The 24,984-nt window shown below is 40.0% G+C and overlaps 1 protein-coding gene across 1 annotated transcript; it reads left to right on the plus strand.

The window, feature by feature from the left end:
• Positions 1–23,106: 23,106 nt before the first annotated feature.
• On the plus strand, positions 23,107–24,770 carry LOC143879096 (protein FAR1-RELATED SEQUENCE 5-like). The gene is made up of 2 exons (XM_077381286.1): positions 23,107–24,597; positions 24,693–24,770. The coding sequence occupies exons 1-2, from the start codon at positions 23,107–23,109 to the stop codon at positions 24,768–24,770; spliced, it is 1,569 nt and encodes a 522-aa protein (XP_077237401.1).
• The last annotated feature ends 214 nt before the right edge of the window (positions 24,771–24,984 follow it).

Here is a 24,984-nt window from a genome sequence, read left to right on the forward strand (position 1 = left end):
GGTACAGGTACTATATTTGCGAGCCATTCTGGATATTCCACCACTTGCAGAAATCCAGCATTCAACTGCTTAGTAACCTCTTCTTCTACTTTCAGGACCCACTCAGGCTTCATTCTCCTTAGCTTCTGCTTTTTAGGTTTAATCCCAGGCAACAAAGGTAGCTTGTGTTGAACAATGTCTTCGCTCAACCCGGGCATATCTTTGTAGGACCAGGCAAAAACTTCTTTATATTCCTTAAGTAGGTTTATTAATTCATCGCGCTCTTCAGATGATAGAGTATTTCCAATTCGTATTTCCTGTATTAAATCTTCTGTTCCGATGTTTATAATTTCGATTTCATCTTTAAGAGGCTGGGCTCGGCGCTCCTCCTCTTGTTTGAGCATATGCTGTAATTCAAAGGGAGTTTCGTCGATCCCCTCTTCCTCGTCTGAGGAGGGAGTGTTATCATTATTATTAAAGTCAGAAGCAAACACAGAGACATACTGAGAATCAGATTTCATTGAATTGAAAGAAGTTACATCATTATCATTGGACTCATCCTGAACAGGCTCAGGATTCACATAGTAAATAAACTCAGAAAATGACTCGCCTGGACTAGGCACTGACACCGATTCACTCGACTTGACTAGACTTGACTTAGCAATATAATAAGGTGGAAAAACATCAGAACTCCAGTTTGAAAGATTTTCTGTTGCAGGTGCAATCTGACTCTGAGGTTCAGTAAAGGTATCATTACTCTGAATAACTACCACCAGCACATCTTCACAGTCAGTCTCTTCTTGCTTTTTAGAATGATCTAAAACGGGCAACTCCTGACAAACAACATCAGGCACATCTTCTTCGAACAAAGACCCCAACATATCTGGCTCAAGGCAGACTATCCAATCCTCAACAGTTTTTTCAACACAATATACCGGCGGTTCTGTTTCTGGGAGAGCAAGGCCACTGAATATTTCAAAACCTGGTATCATGATCCCTGTTACTGAGTCATACCATGGTTCAGAAAACCCATAGTATGGAGAAGTCTCACCTTCTTTGATAAAGTGACCATTCATTGATAAGGAATATGGAGTCATCGGGAGTATCCTTCCAGTGCGGCGGATTTCTTCCTTCAATTTCAACAATTCTTTCATGGATTCCTCCTCCTCCTCAGTAGGTATATACCCAAGACCGAAAGCTCCAGAGTTTGCTTTGATTGGGCGCCAGTGAGACGCTTTGCTTGGATCACGGCCTAAATTCATACCCGGAAAGTAGTTCATTTTTCTCATCATCTTGGCAACCACAGGACTGATGGCAAAAGGCAAATACAACTCCTCCCGAGAGGCATCTTCATAGGAAATAGCAGTAACATCGAATGCGAAACCATTCAAGTTGTAATCATCTGCTTTTGTAACTGGAAGAATCCGAGTTTCTCCTGTTATCTGCCCTATTTCTGGCTCTTCGTCGCCTCTGACAGTGATCAATTTTCCTTCTTTAATGAACTTCAGTTTTTGATGAAGGGTTGAGGCAACAACACCTTCCTTATGCAACCAGGGTCGTCCCAGAAGTATATTGAACGAGGCCTTGATATCAATAACTTGAAATTCCACCTCAAATTCTTGACCGCCTATAACGATCCTGGTGGTAAGGACTCCGACCACATTTCTGCGGGTATTGTCATATGCGAGGATACCAAGGGTTGATTCGGTAAAATCAGTGGGACCGAAACCCAAGGTAATGGCAGTTCTTAATGGACATACATTCAACGCGGATCCATTATCTACCAGCACAGACGGTACTTTCTTGCCTTCGCAAACAACAGTGACATGAAGAGCTCTAGCATGATTCCGACCTTGAGGAGGCAGCTCCTGGTCTGAGAAACTAATGGCCCTGGTGGCGTGTGTCAGAGCGACAACTTCAGCTAGTTGCTCTGGAGATATTTCTGAGGACACCTGTGTGGTATTCAGTTCTTTCAACACAGCCTCTCTGTGTTTCTTCGATGCTATCAACAACCCCCAAACAGATATGACAGCCTGAGTTTTCTTCAACTGCTGAACAACTTCATCATCTGGGTCCTTCACGTATTGCGGCTCCTCTCCTCGAGCCAATGCCCCTGGATTTTCGACTCTTAATTCAGCAGGTTTGAAAATTCTTCCACCCCTTGTCACATGTCTGACTTCATCCAATTCTGGCTCACCATAGGTGATAATTTGAGGGACTTGTGGCTCATAGGTGATTACCAAGGGAGGTACAGACTCCCTCAGGTATGATTCATCACAGAAGATGATTTCGGGTTCAGAAATGGGTTCTAAAGCACATATGAGGGTGAGAGGGTCAAACTCAGGATCTCCTATGGTTATGGCATTAACGGCAGCGGGAGGATTAGCATGACCAGGTAGCGGGTTTTGGGTAACATTGGGTCTTGGTTGGAATGCAATGACTTTCTCATCAATAAGTTTCTGGATTCTGAATTTCAAGGCGATGCAATTGTCTGTAAGATGACCAGGACCCCTGTGATACTCACAGTGTAGGTCGGCTCGCCAATTGGCAGGTAAAGGATTGGGGGGAGGCCGGGTGGCAGGTAGGGTTATGCGACCTGAAGCCAGACACTGCTTAAGCACCTCCGAAGATGGAATGGGAAGAGGAGTAAATTCTACCCGGGCTTGTTGCCGAGGTGCGGTCGCAGGTTGAGCATAGTCCATTACTAGAGGTTCCTGGGATTTAGAGGATTGAGCATTGGAATGGGAGATACTACTGACTTGGGCTGGTGGGGATTTTTTGAAATCTCTAGGATTTGGGTTGCTACGGTTGAATACACCTTGAGCCATAGCCTCCTCTATCTGGGTGCCAGCCACAATGAAGTGTTTGAAGTCTGGATAGTATTGCAATGACATGTGATACTGGAGCTGGGGGGAAATATTTTTCATGATTATCTGGACTTGCTCCTCCTCAGACGGGCGCTCCATCATCTGAGCTGCTATTCTCCTCCATCTTTTCACAAAAATCAGAAAGGATTCTCTCGAGTCTTGTTTTGTTCTCTCTAAATCCTTTCTGGTGATTTCTGTCCCATCATCATATTTGAACTGCCTGATGAATTGCTCGCCGATATCCTTCCATGTCCTGTAACGAGTCTTGTCCAAGACCATGAACCATCTCCTAGCAACCTTGGTTAGGGAAACTGGGAACAATTGAGCCATTTGCTCAGGAGATAAGCCTTGAGGCTGACACATGATGGTGAACATTTGTAAATGTGTGATTGGACAACCCACACCATCATATTTGTCGAAATCGGGCATTTGAAAATTAGCAGGAAGGCGGATTTCGGGAAATAGAGTAAGATCACTGGGATTGAAACTACCCTGGTCTTGAAACTGAATGTCTTGAACTTTTCTGGTAAGAGTCTCTAATTTCTCCATAACAGACTTATCAACCATGGACTGAGAAGGTCTACTGCGATTCTCGCTATACTGCTCTTTTTCCAAATCTTCTTCGGTTTTATCATGGATATTGATGAACACTGGCTGGACAGGTGCTGCTGAAGTAGCTGCTTGGTGCACAGGCCCTTTATCCTTGGACAACGATTGTCCGAACTTCTCAGAAAGTTGAGCCTTGATAACTTGGTTCTCTTCCTTGAGTTCTTGAAGCTGCCGGAGAATCAAGGTAAGAGTATCGGTGATAGCAGCGAGTGGAGGACTGTCCTGGTTTTCTGCCATTGGTGAGGATGAGGACGGGAAAGAATGAGATGCTGGGGTTCTCAGAGAAGGTGGCGGGGATACAGATTTCCTCTGTAATCGAGAAGAGACCCGAACCCAAGGAGTATTAGGGTTAGCTATGGTATCTACGGCCCTGTAATATTTGAAAGACATATTTAAAATCAGAAAGAAGTAGACACTGATGTATGCATAGACGAAGATACTGAAAGAAAAAGGTGAACTTTTATTGATAGATCATTAAAGCTTGAGTACATGGTTCGATCTTTCAAAGATAGACTGATAAGAGAAAACATGACATTAAGCACTCTTTCTAGACTTCTTCTTTGGACGACTATCTTCCTCAACTGACTCCTTGAAAGATTTGATGACTCGAACATCCCAAGCAGATGAAACGGCTTTGACAATCTTGGGCTTGAGATCCTCAGGCGGATAGAAATGACGAAGGGGAGGCACAATGGATTGCTCCCTTCCATACTGACGCTGAATCCTGGCAGGAATATAAAAGGAAGTCTTTTTGAGGCCAAGAAGGCGAACGTAGTTAGCTTCTCCAGTATTGAAGACAGCTTCTTGGATTCCAGGGATTTGCCAATAAATCTGATCTTCATGGCGAGAACTCAACCACTCAGCCCAATCGCCTTTATGATTGAAAGAAACATCATGACGCCATTCACTGAAGGTGTATAACGTATGATCAAAATGCACAGGAGCTGCAATTTTTAGCTTGTGGCATAACCACACGTGAAGTAATGCAGGACATCCTGAGAAGGACCCAACAAAAGATCGAACATAAGAGCCTGGACCTGAGCTGGCACGAAGACGAGCCATCTCATCCAATCCATTGAAGGTTTCTGCAAGCATAGTAGGAATTGGATTGGCGCCACGATCCATCTGATCAACGAGGTCCAAGAGAACAGCTGACGCACAGCGAGAAGGCTGGACAGTGAGGAACCTAGCAAAGGAGCAGAATCTCAGAGCGCGACCTCGGGCTTTTTGAATATCAACAGCACCAATATGCCCAACAGGAGGGTAAATGTCAATCAGTTGTTGCATGGACACTTCCTGGTCTTTGATGAAAGAGTTCATGGATTCATCTGGATTATTCATCAAGCGAAGGAACAAAGGACGATAATCCGACACGTAAGATGGCTTCACCAGAGGGCCATCTACAGGATATTCCAATAAGGCACACCATTCTTCAAAGGTGGGACACATTTCTTGGTTGCCAAAACGGAAGACATGATGATCGGGATCCCAACACTCTGATGCAGCATAGAGTAATCCCCAATCGAGCTTGATGGTGGCCACGTAACCGAAGAGATTTTTCTCTTGCTCACTTATGGCATAGATATGGGATTCTCTTAATGTACCACGGATCCAATCAAGAATTGTACGAGTAGACATGGTGTCTGTAAGCCAGGAGAAAGGATACAGGGATAATCAGGATTACATGAACATGAGATTAGGATGAGTTCCTACCAATATAAAGGAAGTATGGATACTCGATCGAATCAGATAATATAAGATTAAAAATCGTACGATCGAGATGAGATGAGATAGCATAAGATTGCTTTCAACGGATGGATCATGAATGACTAATCCTATGAGATCTTTGGAAATGAATGGGATTTAAATCCTAACCCCAAAGGGAAAGTTTTTTAATCTTTGCACATTTTATCAGTGTTACCTGAAGGCATCAACCCTAATCCTAATCTAGCGGAGTGGAGAGAGGATCTCGACTCATGACTTTGTTTGTGTACCTAGGACCGATCGTAGCCATTAGAAGATGGTCTACGGCCTAATCTAGACACAAATAGGTAGGATATCCTAAACTAGGCTCACACACGTGATGCACATGTGTTCGTATACTACATGCATGTGTGGGTTAATCTAGGGGTAAGGCCAAGAGTTCCCTTAGCGCGAATCCCTGTTCGATATACTGTACCAGTGTCCGGCGTATCAGTACGTGAACAAGAGATCCGTTTACGTACCATAAAGGTACTAGGCTAAGGGTGGAATGCTTCTCTAGCACAGAGGCACCAGGTGATGAAATCCCAGTCAACCATGCTAGATAACACTCCGGGTTCCTAAAATAGGACGTGTGTGCATGTGAGATGCAGGGGTTTAGATGAAAGTGATGTAAGTGTGTGCAATAAGTTCGCGCAATCTATGATGCCTTCAGGTTTTGTTAGATTAAGTTTGAGTATATGTGATGAGAAAATAAAGCATACAAACTAATCTAACAAGCATAAAAGAGATAGAGTTTTCATGAGCCAGTTAAAATAGATTCAAATGAGTTATCCTTTGGAATTGTAATGAAGTTAGGTGGTCCCCAGCAGAGTCGCCAGACTGTGGGACACGATCCCGCGAGAGGGGTGGGGCGCGAGCCGCCATGCACTCTCTTGGTCTCTAATACCCACGCGATTGGCGTGTGCTTCTTAGTGTTGATTTAGATTCGTCTTTTATGTGAACTTGGGATCACTAAGGCAATCCGAATTCCACATAAAAGAGACTGACAGAGTCGCCACCTAGATATGGGATCTAGGACCCGTAATTAACCAGAAATCTAGACTCGCTACCTGGTAACAAGAATGGAAGGTATGGGGATTTATCCACCACATGCACCATTCCTGCCCGATAATCGGTCTTCGATTCCAAAAGCTAACTCTTTTAAATTTATTTTAAATGGCTCATTCAACTCTATGTTAATATGTTATCTACGGGACATGCATCCTATGATTTAATTTCAATGTGAATCCTAAATGTGTATTTTGATTTCTTGATTTGTCTGGATTCAATCTAAGTGCAAGTTCTCCTAAGATTCTAATCTCATAGAAGATCCTAAGTGATTTAATTAAAAATTTACAATAAAATTAAAATACAAAACACCACAATTTGTTGTGGTGCCGACTCGCGGTTGGTATGCCATCTGACATCCAAGCTGCCTACGTACCCAAGCCTCACTGGGATCAGAGTCAACGTAGTTCGGTGCACCTAAGCTAAGCTACTTATGCCTAACTCAACTAGGACATCGACTTAAACGGATTTGACTGTTTCAACAGTTTTAAAAGTAGTTATTTAATTCAAGTTGAGGATTTTATTATCTTAGGATTTCATCTAAGATGCTGTATGATTCTTATCTAAATGCAAGTTGTTCCTTAGACTAATGCAGGTTTGCCTACATCCTAGTTTACTAGGCTTGTCTTAAGGAAAGATTGGGTGACTAGTGTAACTAGACCTATGGTACGGTTGCTATTCATAGCAAGCGTCCGTGATGAGGCTGGACTCCTAACTCTAGGACTCCCTAAAACCTAGGACACGGCACGACACCAGTGTTCCTAAATTGGGCTCTAATGGTTCTTAGATTGGAAACCATAATCCAATGGTTCCGAAAGACACAAGATAAATCGATTTAAGTTCTCGAGGTTAATGAGTTTCAGATTTCGAAGATTTTCAGTTTCTAGACATTTAAGGATTACCAATGGTTCTAGGGTTCACCAATTTCGGCCTTGAATGGCATCCAAAGGAGGGAATCGTGCGCTCTTTCCTTGTGCAATTTAATACTTAGGTTATAGCATCTTATTGCCTGGCAGAATCTCAGGATTTCCGTGGACAATAACCTCGGAGCCAACAACATGCTATAACTTAAATATTCAAATTGTCAAAGATCAAGTTGCAATTGGGATACGATTATGGATGCACTGGCCATTTTTCCAGGAAAATCTAAAGATCCTAAAATTTCTGTTTTAATGGATTAAGGAGTGAACATGTGACAGAATTTTAAAGTTCTTTAGGAATTTTTATATGATTTTCAATTAATTTCGAATTTTCCATGGATTTTATCAATTTTAAGCATATGAGCGGTTTTACAAGTGAAATTGTTGCAAATAAATTCGAAATGATTCGAAATTTCTACAGCAGCAAGATGAAAATGTATGTAGCTTACAGGATGAGTTTTGCATATTTTTACATTAAATTCACATTTAATCTTGATTAATCCATTAAATGTCCAGATTGCACAATTAACACATAAACTAGTAGAAATACAACTCTAAATTCTATGAAATTTCTACAGAAATACTATATGAATCAAAATAGCATGCAGTGATATTTTCATGAATTTTAGAAATTATTTACTACCAATTTCGGATTTTACAATTTCCAGACCAGATTATAAATTAACACTACATCCCATATTAAAACAGATCCAAATAACACGACAATTTTACAGTAACAAGTAATATGGAAGATAAGACTACTGTAAAAAGTTTATGAATTTTAATGATGATCTGATGTTAGTAAAAATTCTCCTAAAATCTGATAAGTTTCAAAGAAAATATTAAATAATATACCAAATAAACTCCAAAAATCTTTATAAATTCATGGTAAAATGAATCAGTAACATATTATTTTCCCACGAAATTTCATTAATTTTAGAATCTGTTTGGTATATAATTTAATTTTTCTTCGTCAAAAGATGTTTTTTGAAGAGTTTTCCATTTTTAAAACACAATTTGCGGAAAAAATCAGAAAAATTCGGAAAAATACAGAAATATTTTGAGAACAATGCACCTACCTGTGGTGAAGATCTTCGCCCAATCCAAAAAAATATAAAAAATCCTGCCGCCGCCGATCCGCTCCGCCGTCTTTCGCTTTCTCTGGAGTGTTTAGAGGGAGTGATTGAGGGAGTGAAGAGATAATGGAAGAAGAATATTAGGGAGAGGGATGGAAGAATATATTGAGGAAAGGGATTGGAGGGAGTGATTAGAAGAGATAATGGAAGAGAAAGAGATAATGGAAGATAAATTTCTCTTCTTTTTTTTTTATGGATGGGAAGGAAGATATATATAGGGAGAGAAAGAGAGAGAGAGAGATATGTTGGTGGAGAGCTCATCATGTTGTCCCTCTTAGTGGAGAATCCATCATTATTGTTCTTAGTGGAGGGCCCATCATGTTTCTTAGTGGAGAATCCATCATTATTGTTCTTAGTGGAGGGCCCATCATGTTTCTTAGTGGAGAATCCATCATTATTGTTCTTAGTGGAGGGCCCATCATGTTTCTTAGTGGAGAATCCATCATTATTGTTCTTAGTAGAGGGCCCATCATGTTGTCTTAGTGGAGAGCTACCATCATTGCTCTTCATAAGAGGCCTCACAAGAGGCCCCATTGAGGCCCCACAACGCGGGCCCCACAACGCGGGCCCCACAACGCGGGCCCCACAACGCGGGCCCCACAACGTGGGCCCCACAATGTGGGCCCCCGGTTGATTCAATTTTAAACAAATGTTCAATGCGGGCCCACCAAACGGGTACAAATTCTCCCTTGCTCGGATTCTCACGAATAACCCTTCTCCGCACTTTAGCGGAAAAAATCAGAACAATGCAGAAATGACCAGAAAGATTTGAGAAAGCGTAAGGGACGAACACCGGAATAGAAAACATTGAAAAATTGACAGCGAAACCCTAATTTCTTTTTTAATCAAAGCAGAGCAAAATGGGGTGTCTACATAACCGTAGAGAGGACGATGAGGACTTTGGTGTAGAACAGGACGATGTTCATAACAATGTGGGTGATCTGTTAGGTAATATGTATACAAGGTAGCCGATCGAGTTGGATGAAATGCTTATTGGTGAATTAAATGAGGGTAATATGGGACATGAGGAGTTGAAGGTTAGGCCAATCTTCCGGAATATGAAAGTTTTTAAGAAAAAAGTTGGAGAGTATGCGATTCTACGGAGGTTTGCATATGTCCCAATGGAGTCAAAACCCAAAAAGTATGCTATTAAATGCAATGATCGAAGTTGCCCGTTTAGAATCACAGAGACAAATTACATGGATTTTGTTAAGGTAAAAAGGTTTGTGCCAGAGCATACATGCTCAACTGCTTTGAACGGTAATGATCATCCCCTTGTGACAGCAGCTTGGGTAGCTGAAACCTGCCTAGCCTTATCTCTCTGTCCTGAAGACGTGAAGCCTAGTTTGATAAGAGAATACATCAAGAAAGAGGGGTGTGTAACCATAAGCTATTGGAAAACTTTCAATGCAAAGGTTATTATACACGAAATTACGTGTGGAAATGCCGAGGCGTCTTATCGCATCTTTCATGCATATGCACAAGAGATGGAAAGATGTCATCCTGGCACAATTATGCGTGTTTACCGAACCCGAGAGCTATGGAATAATGGAGACAACAAATTTGGGTGTTTATTTTGGTCATTTGACCCTAACATACGTGCGTTCAGTTGAACGATTAGACCCCTGATACTAATTGATGGGACACATTTGCAAGGCAAGTATAAAGGAATTTTAATGGCTGCAACCGCACTAGATGGTGATGGTGGATTATTTACGTTAGCATATGCAGTGGTTGAGAACGAGTCATATGAAAGTTGGCTGTGGTGTTTGCTTTTAGTCCGCCAGAGGGTAATGCAAGTAGAAAAAAACAACAACGAATTTACGATTTGCTCCGATCGGATTAAGGGTTTGCCTAGAGCAGTAGCTGAAGCATTACCCTGTTCATATCATAGCTACTGTATTCGTCACCTCAATGCCAAATTTTTGTCAACATTTAAGAGCATGATACTTTGTAAACTTTTTTCGAAAGCTGCATATTCACTAAGGGAGAGTGTTTTTAAGGAAACGATGGAACTTATTAAAATAAAAAATCCTGAGGCACAGAAATGGATATCTGAGATTCCGAAAGAAAATTGGGCCAGTGTTTATTTTAAAGGGCCAAGGTGGAATGTGTTAACAACTAATGCAGCAGAGAGCTTCGACAACGTATTAAAGGGCGCAAGGGAATTGCCGATTGCTTCTCTCGTGGATCACACTAGATGGAAAGTACAAGACTTCTTTCAGTTTCATCGGAAAGAACGGGATAAATGGCAAACAAGTTTGATTGCCAACGCAGAGAAGTAGTTAGCAAAATCATGTAGGTATGACAGTAAGTATACACCGTTCGCGTGTAGTTTTAATGAATATGAAGTGAGGTCATTAACTAATGTTGATATGGTGGACCTAAAGAAGAAAACGTGTACCTATGGTCTGTTCCAAACGTTGGGATTACCATGCGGGCATGCCATAGCAGCCATGGGAATGAACCGGTTAGATCCATATAAGTACGGTCAGGATTGGTTTTTGGCTTCTAAGTATCGGTCTACATGAGGAGGTGGTTCATCCTACATTAGATAGATCACAATGGTCGGAGCCTTCCCAACCTCTGTCATTAGTACTGCCACCACATGTAAGAAAACAGCCAGGACGACCAAAAAAGGTACGAATAGAGTAAGGGCTGCAATTTGGAGGACATCGCAATTGTAAAATATGTGGGCAACCAAGACATAATAAAAGAACATGCAAAAATCCGCCCCTCGTAAATCGTGTAGCGAATTTGACTCCCATCGGGCCTATCGCACCTACGCAGGACATGTTTGAGGTTTATATGTGTTGAATTATTAATCTGTAATGAATTTCCATAATACATCCATTAGTTAATTGTTCGATGTAACCTTTTTTGTAGGTCCGATGTGTCCTTCACAGCACCATTCTTTTGCTAGGTATGGTAGTTACCCAATTTTATAGCAGGTACTTTGATTTATGTAGCAAATTGGGAACCTCACAAAAAAATGGGAAATACTATCTCAGTGTAGACTGATAGTATTAAATTGGAGAAAGCATTTTCAACAGAGAACATCTATGATTTGCATTCCAACAAGTATCAAAAGACATAACGAGATGTTTTAAACACATAGTATATCCCAAAAACCGAAGCATCAAAAAACTGAACAATAACACCTGTTACATAAAAAAAACATACGAATGATAACATCTAAACCCCATAGATCCAAAAAAGAACTGAAGATGTCCCATCTACTCCTCATCCTCCTCGTCAGGCTCGTTATACTACGGTATAAAATCTTCGAGTCTTGTCTTCACGTCGGCGATAGCTTCGTCCTGTTGTCTCATGTGCCTAACCACCACATCGTTCTGAGTGGCCATGGTATTACGGAGCGTCGTCATTTGCTGCAAGAAGACCTCCTCAGTCAAACCTTGACGTTCCTGAGGAGGAGCTCGTGGACCGGCTTCATCAACGGTTAAATACAGATGTGACAACCCAAGAGGGGGGTGAATTGGTCAATTAGAAATTTTAGGCTTAATTAAGGGAAGACTAAAAATTAATCCTTTAATTAAGCACTAATTAATATAACCCTTGTTCAAATAATCATATTCGTGAAGTCTAGGGTTTAGACATTCTAATCATGCACATTTGCTAACCCTTGTATAAATAGGTATTATAATGCAATTAGGGTTTAAACATTTCAATCAAGTGCACTTACTAACTCTTGTTCAATTAAAAGTATAAATGCAAGTTAGGTTTAAACTTTACCAATTACCACCCGTGCATGAGAAGGAAAGGAAGAGAGAGACAATGAACACAAGATTTATAGTGGTTCAGTCTATCGCAAGACCTACTCCATTCTTCACGTCCACGCGTGAGTTCCACTATCTCAATCCTCCTTCAAGGCTGGATCAATGAGCCATTACATGACCAAGCTTTTCCATTCTCAAGGGCCAAACCGAAGCCCTTCTGCACGAAGCCTTCGGCGAGGAGACACACCCTCATATGCCGGATTCACTATTCTTAACGGGCCGAATCAGAGATCCTCAATGAAGAACAAATAAAATAAAAACTCTCATGCCTCTTGATAGGCGGATTACAACTTTATAAGCTCACAATCACTCCAAAAAAATACAAATATAAAGCCATATGGAGTGCCTCTTGAAAGAATGTGTAAATACAAGTTCAAAGAGGTTTTAGCTTTTGAATGGAAAGTTGAAGCTCAAAGAGAAATGGGGTTTTTTGTTTCTCAAATGTTCAAAAGCTTGTAGAGATAGGTTTTAATCATGTATATATAGTGTATTTGAAAATATGACCGTTTGGGGTAAAACTGTAAATAACTGGCTTGAAAAAGTCAAGCAGAAAATGCCCCGACGGCTAGTTTGCCAGACCGTCGCGGTCGATCGAGCCACCACGGTCACCCGCCCCTATCGGGCGTCGTTTTATATTTTCAAATTTCTTACCGTCAAGGTCGACCGGCCCCATGATGGTCGTCCGGCGAGGCTAACTTGTTAGCTCAAAATTTCGGCTCAAAACCCTATCCGTGGTCAACTGCCCCATTGCGGTCATCCGCCAAGCCCAACCTGGATGTTTTCTGGATTTCGAGAAAATCAATCCGTGGTTGACCGGCCCGATAAAATTCGAGATGTCCTAGATTTTCAAGTTTCATCCAGCGGTCGCCCGGCCTAGCCTGGTCGACCGACCCCGAGTAAATTCCATTTTTAACTTTAAAATGCAGGGGCTTTTAGGCCATGGTCTTAGGCTTAAGTCCTAGGTTTTCAAACACATTTTTGGGTGTGTTGATGGTTTTCAAAGATGTAAAAAGTTAAGTGTGAAAACCTTTTGAAAGTGTATTTAAACATAAAATCTTAAATTGAGCAAATATGCTCATCTTTTTATTCTTATAGTCTTTGATTCCTTATGGAGAGTTTTTCATTTATTTCTTCTTCATTTTCACAAACATATTTATATTTTTCAATACGTTCAATGTTTGTGTTTGCAAGGCTTTTAATTTATTTTCTCAAATGCATTGCATCATTAAAATGAGTCAACATTTTTATTTATCAAAAATTTGCTTAATTGACTTAATTTTTTGTTTCTTTTCAAACTTTCATTTATTTCCAACTTCAAATTTTCAATTTGAATTTCAAAATTGGATATTGAATGTTTGAAAGAACTTTCTTTTGCAAAAGATTTTTGAGAAGTCTCTTTTTGACTAAAAATTTATCATTTTAAAAAGAGACAAATATTTTTCTCAAAAATATTTTCTAATGAAGTCCAAATATCTTTTGCATGGATGCAATATGAAAATTAAAAAAATGATTTGAGTTAAACCAAAATACAATAAAATCATTGCCTTTGAGTTCAAGGAAAATAATTTTAAATCACATTAAGTACATTTCCTTGAAAAAGAAATCCCCTCTTTAGTGACATTTACATTGTCATAATTTCTGAATTTGAGATAGGCTAAAGTTTGAACTTTCTAAAGTTTGAACTTTCCAAACCCTATAATTCGTTCAATCAAAGAATGGAGGAATTATGGTGGATCGGCCTTTCTCAAAATCCATTTGGATTGTCACGGATCTTTTCTCTTGTAGGTTTTTTAATCAAAAACCTCTTTAAGAGCCTAAGCTTTGATACTGAGTGAAATACATGTGTGACAACCCAAGAGGGGGGTGAATTGGTCAATTAGAAATTTTAGGTTTAATTAGGTGGGAGATTAAAACTTAATCCACTAATTAAGCACTAATTAATCTAACCCTTGTTCAAATAGGAATATTAATGAAAGCTAGGGTTTAGACATTCTAATCTTGCACATTTGCTAACCCTTGTTCAAATAGATATATAAATACAATTAGGGTTTATACATTTAATTCAAGTGCATTTACTAACCCTTGTTCCATTAAAACAATAAACAAGTTAGGGTTAGAGATTACCAATCACCATACGTACAAGAAGAGGAAAGGAAGAGAGAGAGAGAGACAATGAACACAAGATTTATAGTGGTTCGGTCTATCACAAGACCTACTCCACTCTTCCCGTCCGCGCGTGAGTTCCACTATCTCGATCCTCCTTCAATGCCGGATCAATGAGCCATTACATGACCAAGCTTTTTCATTCTCAAGAGCCAAAGCGAAGCCCATCTGCACGAGGCCTTCGGTGAAGGAACACACCCTCATATGCCGTCTTCACCTTTATTAACGGACCGAAGAGGAGACCCTTGTCTTTACGATTCTTAACGGGCCGAAGAGAAGACCCTCAATGAAGAACAAAGAAAATAAAAACTCTCATGCCTCTTGATAGGCGGATTACAACTTTGAAAGCTCACAATTACTCCAAGAAAATACAAATGTAAAGCCCTATGGAGTGCCTCTTGATAAGATGTAGAAATGGAAGATCAAAGAGAGTTTTAGCTTTTGATTAAAAACTTGAAGCTCAAAGAGAAAATGGGATTTGATCTTTCCCAAATGTTCAAAAGCTTGTTTAGATAGGTTTTAATCATGTATATATAGTGTATTTGAAAACATGACCGTTTGGGGGTAAAACTGTAAAAAATGGTGTTGAAAAAGTCAACGTGCGCAAGCCCCAACGGCTAGTTTGCCCGACCGTCGCGGTCGACCGAGCCACCGCGGCGCCCGCCCCTATCAGGCGCCCTTTTATATTTTCAAATATCTTACCGTCGCTGTCGACCGGCCCGGCGACCGGCCGACGAGATCAACCTGTTTGCTCAAAAACCTATCCCGGTCGACCGACCCACGGCGGTCTCCCACCCAAACCATGACGGATTGTTCTGTCTTAAACATAACATATTCCGTGGTCGCCCAGCCCATCCATGTCGACCGGCCCGATAACATTTTGGATGCCCTGGATTTCCGGGTGCTATCCCGTGGTCGCCCACTTCAAGCTCCCTCTTGACACTTGCTAGGAACTTGTGGAATCTTCATGTTGAGCTTCTTTACTTGAACATCTTCAAATGAGGATGCCTTCAAATGAGGATGCCTTCACTATAGGTGCAAGCTCTTGGTTCCTTTGCTCCTTGATCCACAACCCATGTGTTGTGAAGAGTTTTGTAATGGCGATTATGACATGAAATTCCGGTATACAACACAACACCTCAAAGCAACACATTAGTCCATAAATGCTAATCAATTTAGTTTGCTAGCATCAAAACAAGAAGGTAAGGTGAATGATTAAACCCATGGGACCCTTGGGCTTACAGATGCACCTCCTTCAAAGAAACCAAGGACAGAGGGAAGCGCACCTCCAAGAATGCCATGCAACCTAAGCCTATTTATCAGCCTTTCTGAACCCCAACAAGATCACAACAGAACTTTCCGCCGACAACGAATTAGGGCAACAAAAACTTCAATAATCAACCACCTCAGCAGCAGCAGCAGAGACAACCAGCGTAGCAAAATTAATGGAGAGGAAACCAGGGCCGTCCACAGAATCAAGGGAGAAATGCCCCTCAGGCGCCAGTCAACCATGTGTTTGCACTCAATCAGCAGGACACCGAGGCATCAGATACGGTGGTGGAAGGTCAGCTTTTTGTTAATAACTCTTCAGGACATATTCTATCTTATTGATTCCAGTTCCACTTTATCCTTTATAGCACCTGCTTTTGTTTTTAGAATTGGATTTGATGCCTGTGCCTTTATTACATCCTTTGAAAGTTGTCAGACCAGTAGGAGACATTGTAGTTACTGAATTTGTCTGCAAAGGTTGTGTTATTAAGATAGGTGATAGAGAGCTTTTGGGAGACCTCATATTATTAGACATGATTGATTTTAAGGTCATACTTGGCATGGATTGGTTAGCTTCCTATCATGCCAATGTAGACTATTTTCATAAAGTGGTGAGATTTGCTATTCCTAGAGAAGAGGAATTTATTTTTGAAGGGGTGAAGCGTCCTAGGAAGATCAAGTTGATAGCAACAATGAAAGCTCAAAAGTTGTTAAGTAAGGGGTGTGAATGCTACTTGGCATATGTGAAGAAGGAAGACGGCAGTGGATAGCTTTCTGCAGAAGACATTCCTATGGTGAGCGAGTTATTGGATGTTTTTCCAGAGGATTTGAGGGAGCTGCCTCCCCACAGAGAGGTTGATTTCACTATTGACATTGAGCCAGGGACCAGACCTATCTCTAAGGCTCCTTACATAGTGGCCCCGACAGAGTTGAAGGAATTAAAGGATCAATTATCAGAGTTGCTTGAGAAGGGATTTATTAGGCCAAGTTCATCGCCATCAAGAATCGTTATCCACTTCCTCGGATTGACGATCTTTTTGATCAATTGCAAGGGCTGCCCACTTTTCGAAGATTGATTTAAGTTCCAGATATCATCAGTTGCATGTCAGAGACGAAGATATCTCTAAGACTGCATTTCGAACTCGGTATGATCATTATGAATTTGTGGTGATGCCTTTTGGGTTGACGAATGCTCCATCCATATTTATGGATGTAATGAACAGAGTGTTCAAGCCTTTTCTGGACCAGTTTGTGGTGGTGTTCATAGATGATATCCTTATTTATTCGAAATCCAGAGAAGAGCATACTGAGCATTTGAGGCTTGTATTAGAGACTTTGAGACAGAATCAGTTGTATGTAAAGTTCTCTAAATGTGAGTTTTGGCTAGAGCGCGTGACATTCTTGGGTCATGTGGTATCTAAGGAAGGAATCGCAGTTGATCCCGCTAAAGTCGAGGCGGTTACCTTGTGGAAGCAGCGAACAAATGTGTCAAAGATCAGGAGTTTCTTAGGGTTGGCAGGATATTATAGAAAATTTGTCGAAGGCTTTTCGATTTTAGCTGCACCGTTGACTAAATTGACAAGGAAAAATGTTATGTATGTTTGAACTGAGGAGTGTGAGAACAATTTTCAGAAATTAAAGAAGAGGTTGACATCTGCTCCAGTGTTAGTGCTTCCTTCTACGGAAGGGGATCTTGTCGTGTACAACGATGCTTCCTTTAGGGGATTGGGTAGTGTTCTCATGCAATCAAGAAAAGTCATTGCGTATGGGTCGAGACAGCTAAAGAGGCATGAAGTAAATTACCGACTCATGACTTAGAGTTGGCGGCGGCAGTATTTGCTTTGAGGATCTGGCGACATTATTTGTATGGAGTGAAGTTTGAGATTTTTACGGATCATAAGAGCCTCAAATATCTTTTTGATCAAAAGGAATTGAATATGCGCCAGAGGAGATGGCTGTAATTTCTTAAGGATTACGATTTTACTTTGAGTTATCATCCTGGGAAAGCAAATACAGTGGCAGATGCTCTTAGCAAACAAGAACATCCTAAACTAACATGTGTGATGATGGATGGAAGAGTGGAAGTTATTGGAACAATTTTGAGATCTAGATTTGGAGACTTGTGAGGCTAGTGATAGTTCTTTCATTGCCAGTCTACGAGTAACTAATGTGTTTTGGTAATGACACCCTTTCTCAAATACTAAAAGTAGAAAGACTTCTATTATAGAGTAGGGTTAGAATAGGAAATCCATACTCAAATACACCTCACGATTTGGGGTTTTCATAGAAACCCAAAATCGTGGGTTTTCCTTCCATGCTTAGGCGTGGATAAGAGAGAGAGACCTAAACAATTAGGAAACCAAATAAAAAAAAGGGGAAACTAGGTTTTATAAAAGACTCGAACGAGTGGGGTTCTCAACCCACTGTTCACGTCTTTTTTTTTCTTCCTCCTCCCCAAATTGAAAAAATGAAGAGTAAGAGAGAGAGAGAGAGAGAGAGATTGAGTCGAAGAAGAAGAAGGGAAGAGGATCCCATAATTTCAGTTATTCTTCAAGATTAAAATCCTATTTACAGCCCTAAATAACAAAACCCCAATGGCACAAACCATCAAATTCATACATACTACACCCTTCAATTCTTCAAATTTTATAAGGTTCATGTGAATTCCACCTACACAGGATTTTTTATATATATAAAGAACATATCAGTTGACTTTTTGGGTTGAAGTGCATCAGCTCTAAATCTTCAGATCCTCTCATTCTTCATACCAATTGATCATAACTACCATATCTCTCAACCTGTACATGAATAGCTTGCTAGTTCTACATACCCTCTGTAAAATTTTCAACTTGATTTTAAATATAGCAAAACCCAAATCATACAAAACCAGTGAATTTAAATTTCAGACATAAATATTCCCCAAATTCATGGTCTCAGCACCATTACAAAATTTGATAACGCACACCCTTTCAAATTTCCAGACCATGAAACCTGCAACCCTAGATTATTCTAATACGATCGGCCAACTTGCTGTTAAAAAGTCCAACATGCAATTCCAAAAATCACCTACTTCAACACCTTTCTATGCATAACCTGTAAAAGAAAAACAAACTTAAACTAGTTAGGAAGGGAGAATGAATGAATCGAAAGACAAGAAACAGAAAATTATAAAGGGGAATGCTATATTTGACCCCCTTTAAATTCCCTTGGGACACCCCTCCTAGTGTCTTTATGGCTACTCGTTTCTACTATTCAGGGGGTGGCTCGGGTAGGAGCAAGGGGGGTTGGATTTGGGTTATTGTTATGGACCATCACTGATGTAAAATTTAAGTCTGGACAATTCATGAGTATGCAGCCACTTTAGGTGAAATAAGTGAATAATACAAAATTTGTTATAAAGTGAGCCTATGTGGCTACGGTCACATGCAGCTGTCAACCCACGAATGAAAATTATAGTGTTGGTCCCTAGTAAATCTTAATCTATATATATATATATATATATATATATATATAGAGAGAGAGAGAGAGAGAGAGAGAGAGAACGGTTCCTACACATATGTGTAGATAAGTTATCTACCCACTAGCTTAAAATACAGTGGGAGCCACATTATTTGGGTGATCCAAACCATTCATTTTTAAGGCCCTCACATAGATAGGGTGTCCACAAAAAATCAGATCCATAGGATCATCCTAACCATCCGAACTGTGGAGGCAAAAAATGGACTAATTTGTGAAGGTTTAAAGACATCCATTTTACATCCACAAATCGTAGGGTTAGGATGATCCTATGGATCTGATTTTTTGTAGACACCCTATCTATGTGAGGGTCTTTAAAATGGATGGCTTGGATCACCCAAACAATGTGGGCCCCTACTGTATTTTAAGCTAGTGTGTAGAGAACTCTCTACACATATGTGTAGGAACCGTTTTCTCATATGTATAGAGAATATATATATATATATATATATATATATATATATATATATATATATATATATATATATATGAGGAAAAGGATTGTACACTTGAGTGTACCTAACCTTAGATACGCTCGAGTGCCAAATCACATGGGTCCCACATTTTTTTTGGTCATCTAAACCATTCATTTGCAAGGCCCCATCATAGATAGGGTGTGTACCAAAAATCAGCACCATTGAATCATCCTAACCCCTCCAAAACTGGAGGGCAAAATGGGCAGATTTGTGGACAAACAGTGTCTGCCCATTTTGACCTCCACAAATGGATAGGTTAGGATGATCCTATGGAGCTGATTTTTGGTATGCACCCTATCTATGATGGGGCCTTGCAAATGAATGGTTTAGATGACCAAAAAAAATGTGGGACCCATGTGATTTGGCACTCGAGCGTACCTAAGGTTAGGTACACTCGAGCGTACAATCCTTTTCCTCTCTATATATATAGAGGAAAAGGATTGTACGCTCGACCGTACCTAAAGTTAGGTACGGTAGAGTGCCAAATCACATGGGTCCCCCATTTTTGGTGGGCATCTAAACCATTCATTTGCAAGGCCCCATCATAGATAGGGTGCATACCAAAAATGGGCACCATTGAATCATCCTAACCCCTCCAAAACTGGAGGCCAAAATGGGCAGATTTGTGGACAAACACTGTCTGTCCATTTTGGCCTCCACAAATGGATGGGTTAGGATGATCCTATGGAGTTGATTTTTGGTATGCACCCTATCTATGAGGGGGCCTTGCAAATGAATGGTTTAGATGCTCACCAAAAATGTGGGACCCATGTGATTTGACACTCTACTGTACCTAACTTTAGGTACGGTCGAGCGTACAATCTTATTCCTCATATATATATATAACATTGAAAATAAATTTGGGACTATTTATATTACATTGTCAAAATATGGTTGTGATAAATACATTATAAAAAAAATTTTAGGACCAGATTAGTTGAAATAATTATCAAAAATATGATCATGATAAATCCTCTAAATCACTAGAACACACTTAAAATAAACAAGCCAAAAGTTTTACACACCATAATACAACGTAATTTAATCAATTAACTTAAAGAGACGAACCGACTTGTAGAAAGAAAATTTTGACACTATTGGTATATATATTGTACAAGGTACCTTCCAGCTGACTCGTAGTGATCTACTTGAATCGCCTTATACACGGAGGCGAAAAGGCAAGTGATACCCAATTCTATAATAACTGTGTTATTAATGATTTTGATATTATATTTGTCTCTTTATCATCTTTTCATATTTACTATCTAAGCCTGGAACATGCAAAATAAATGGAAGAGAATATTTAATGTTATAGATCCATATGTATGTACCTGATGTTTTATATATATATATATATATATGAGATAACTGTAGGTGCGCTTAAGCGTTTGAGAAAATGGTGCGCTGAAGGTGTGTTTTGAAGTGCGTTTTGAAGTGGGACCCACTAAGAGACGCGTTTAAGAAAATCGAGGGTTTTGAAAATCCCATAACGCACAACCCATAACGCACTTACTCTCTCTCTCTCTCTCTCTCTCTCTCTCTCTCTCTCTCTCTCTCTCTGTATCTCTTTCTTCTCGAACGAATTTTTTGAAGAAAACCCAAAACCTTCACCGCACTCTCTCTCTCTCTCTCTATCTCTTTCTTCTCTCTCAGTTTTTTGAAAAAAACCCAAAACCTCTCGCTCTCTCTCTCTCTCTCTCTCTCTCTCTCTCTCTCTGTATCTGTTTTTCCTGGTTTTGGGTTTTGAAAATAACCCAAAACCTTCAGCGCAGAGACTCTCTCTCTCTCTCTGGGTTTTGAAAGAAACCCAAAACGCTCAGCGCAGACTCTCTCTTTCTCTGTATCTCTTCTCTGGGTTTTGAAAAAAACCCAAAAACGCGTATACTCTCTCGCAAGAAGAAAGTTGGGTTTGAAGAGAAAGCGAAAGTTGGGTTTGAAGAGAAAGCGAGGTTCGAGGTGAGTTTTCAATTTTGTTTCTTATTCTCTACTAATCACAGCAAGAAGAAAAATCCGAGGAGATGTTTAGAAAAAAACCCAAAACGCAGACTCTCTATCTCCTCGGGTTTTCCACAGAAATCTCTCGTTCGAGGTGGGTTTCTACTATTTTCGGTTCTTTTTTTTTTCAATCCTCTGATTTGGGTGCTTCTGTACAAATTTCATACTTTTTTTGAACAAATGTGTTGGTCCATTTTTAACTAAATAAAGAGTGGCATAAAAAGAGTTCTTCTAATCATACTTTTTCCTCTGAAACATCTCCAACCGAGGGTTTCTCTACCCTTCTTGGTTAATTTTTTTTGTTTACATTTTCGTTTTCTGATCTGTGAAAAAAATGGGATTTTCTGATTTATGAAAATAATCTTTGATTTTTCAATCCATTTCTCTGCAACTTACAATTTTTTTTTCAGGAATAGTTTATCTCTGACTGATTTGTTTACTTTTTTTCTTGGTGATTGATTGATCTAACCCCCCTATAAGAAGAAAATTTTTAACTTTCAGAGAAAAAAAAATGAAGGGTTTCAGTTTGATTGTTTATGGTGTGTTAATGTCTGGAAAAATTAGGGTTTACTATGAGAAAGAACATAGCTTTAACTCTCTTTCAACATGAAAATATCACTGCCTTTATTTTTTCTTTCATATGAGTACATTCTTATTTTTCTCTTTCAATTACTAGGAAAATGGAACCAACCTCTTCGCAACCGTGTGGGTTACGTATCGAGGATAATGACCGTGCACAGTCTGCTTTTGTTGATGATGCTTTCTCGCAAGCCTCCAAATTAGGTATTGAAGAAGTTGACGCCCATGGTCTTATTGTGGTTGATGATGGGGTTAATCTGATTGAAGATAATATAGAATGGGCAGATACTGATATGAATGACGAAGATGAGGGTGGTAGTACACCCAATAAGGCTACTAGTGAGAATAGTAGTGTGAATAAGCCGTTTCTGAACCAAGTGTTTGATGATTGGATGTCTGCGTTTGAATTCTACAATTCTTATGCCCTGGCTACTGGTTTTGGATTACGGAAATCCAGTACAAATAGTTCTAAAAAAACAAATGATGTGAACTCAAGGAAATTTGTGTGTGATAGAGAGGGGGTGAAAAAGTATAAGGCAAAGAAAGTGGATGATGGTAAGGAAAAGGGGGAACGACGAGCTGTCAGATTGAATTGCAAAGCTAAGATGATCATAAAACTAAGAGATGGGAAGTGGGTAGTGACCACCTTTGACGACATTCATTCTCACATTCTGACCTCCCCACTTAAGAGGCAAATGCACCGTTCCCATAATAGATTCAGTAAGAGTGAAAGTGTTAAGACGTTGATTGACTGTCTCGATGTGACTCAGATGCCGGCTGCGAGGATTGCAAAGGCCATTAATTCCACAAACGATGGAATATCAGGTGTGGTAACACCTGATCAAGTTGCTTCCCATTTGAGAAAAAAGAGGGTGAACAATATAGGCCAAGAAGCTGTCTTAGTAGCCAATCATCTCCAAAACAAGAGATCAGAAGATCCGAATTTCTTTTTCTCGATGGAGTTAGATACGGATGGGACCTTCTGATCTATGTTCTGGGCTGACGCTAGGGCTAGAGATGCTTATATGACATTCAGCGATGTCATTGTGTTTGATGTCACTTACAAAACCAATAGGTTATCTCTGCCATTTGCACCGTTTACGGGAGTGAACCATCATAGACAGTCGACCATATTCGGATGTGCACTGTTAGCTGATGAGAAAGAGGAAACCTTCAGTTGCTTATTTCAACAGTGGTTGACGTGCATGCATGACAAAGCACCTGATGCAATAATAACTTATATGGATCCGGCCATGAAAAATGCAATTGGAAGAGTTTTTCCAGACACCCATCATAGATTTTGTTCATGGAACATACACAGGCATTTGCTTGAGCATGTTGCAGAGATGAGGGATTCGACTAGTAATTTCTGCCTCGATTATAATCGGTGGTTTTTTTCAAAAAACATGGAGGATTGTGTGCAGTTGTGGGAAGATTTGGTTTGTAAATATGAAATCGGAGAAAGTGATTGGTTATCTAGGATGTGGGAGCAGCGAGAGCATTGGGTTCCGGCATATTGGCGAAACACATTTACTGCAGGAATGACTTCAAGTCAACGTAGCGAAAGCATGAATGCATTCTTTGATGGATATGTGAATAGCAAAACTAGCTTGCATGAGTTCTTAGATGCATGTGATAGGGCACTGGTTCAACGTCGTAAAACGGAAGCCGAAGAAGATTTCAAGTCGAAATATTCGAAAGCAAGTATGAAAACGAATAGCCCATTGGAAGAAGAGGCGGGGATATTCTATACAAGGAATATGTTTAACATTTTTCAGGATGAGTTGAGGGACAGTACTGGTTGTTGGTACGACCACTTGAGCAAGGATGGGGCCGTGGAAAAATATTTGGTAGGTCTTAGAAATGATGTCAAGAGTAGATGGTTTAGGGTATTTTATGATGATTCCGATGGTGTGACTGTAAAATGCGATTGTGCTAAGTTTGAAAGGGAGGGGATCTTATGCAAACATATCCTTCGTATTATGGATACGAAACAATTGAAGAAGGTCCCCGACCATTACATGTTGAGGAGATGGTCTATTCAGGCAATGTATCAAGTAGAGGGTACGACATCTACAAGGCCACAAGTAGGTAGTAGCGTGAATCCGTTTCAGATGTGGTGCCTAATCTCAAGATGGCAACGACTGGTTGATGGACCAGGAAGAGATGACAAAATTTTCAACAGGATGACTGAATTTTGTGATCTTCTTTTCGCTGAAGAAGAACAAAAGCAGAAAGAAAAGCAAGTTACATTGGAGGGTAGTGAGTTACCAATCGTTGGTAGCGAAGTATATTCAAACATTGCCGTGAGTCAAATACCCGAAATCACAATTCGGGACCCACCCGTTGCGAAGACCAAGGGCCGTCCAAAGAATCCAACACGCTTGAAATCTGGCATAGAGACCCAACCAAAGAAACGGACGTGCAAATTATGTGGCGAAAAAGGACATTATAAGTCCACATGTAAAAATAAAGGCGAGGTTTGTTTTCTTCCCTATTTATTCATTTGTATGTGTATATGGAATGATATTTGTTAATGTTTATATATTGATTCTGTTATGGTTAATGCTAATAGAAGTTGCCTAAAAGAAAGCGGCAAGAGGAAGGTGACGTAGACGTAGAGGAAGAGGAAGAGGAAGAGGAAGAGGCATAGGAGGAGTACGTTTATATATTTGAACCACTTTTAGTTTCTTACTTTCTGAGCATAAGTAATTACTCTGTTCATAAACTTCCAATAAAAAATACAGCTAATTTGTCATAATAGTAGTTCTTTTGGTTTTTTTTTTTGTGGAATAGTGAAAATTAGGCCTCTTATTGATCAAAGCCAATTTGAATTTTAGACAGTTTTCACTTTTGGTTTCAGAAAG

The sequence above is a fragment of the Tasmannia lanceolata genome, unplaced genomic scaffold, assembly GCF_043159265.1.
Source record: "Tasmannia lanceolata isolate RefF3 unplaced genomic scaffold, GAP_Taslan_0.1 ptg000006l, whole genome shotgun sequence".
In the NCBI taxonomy this organism is placed as follows: Eukaryota; Viridiplantae; Streptophyta; class Magnoliopsida; order Canellales; family Winteraceae; genus Tasmannia; species Tasmannia lanceolata.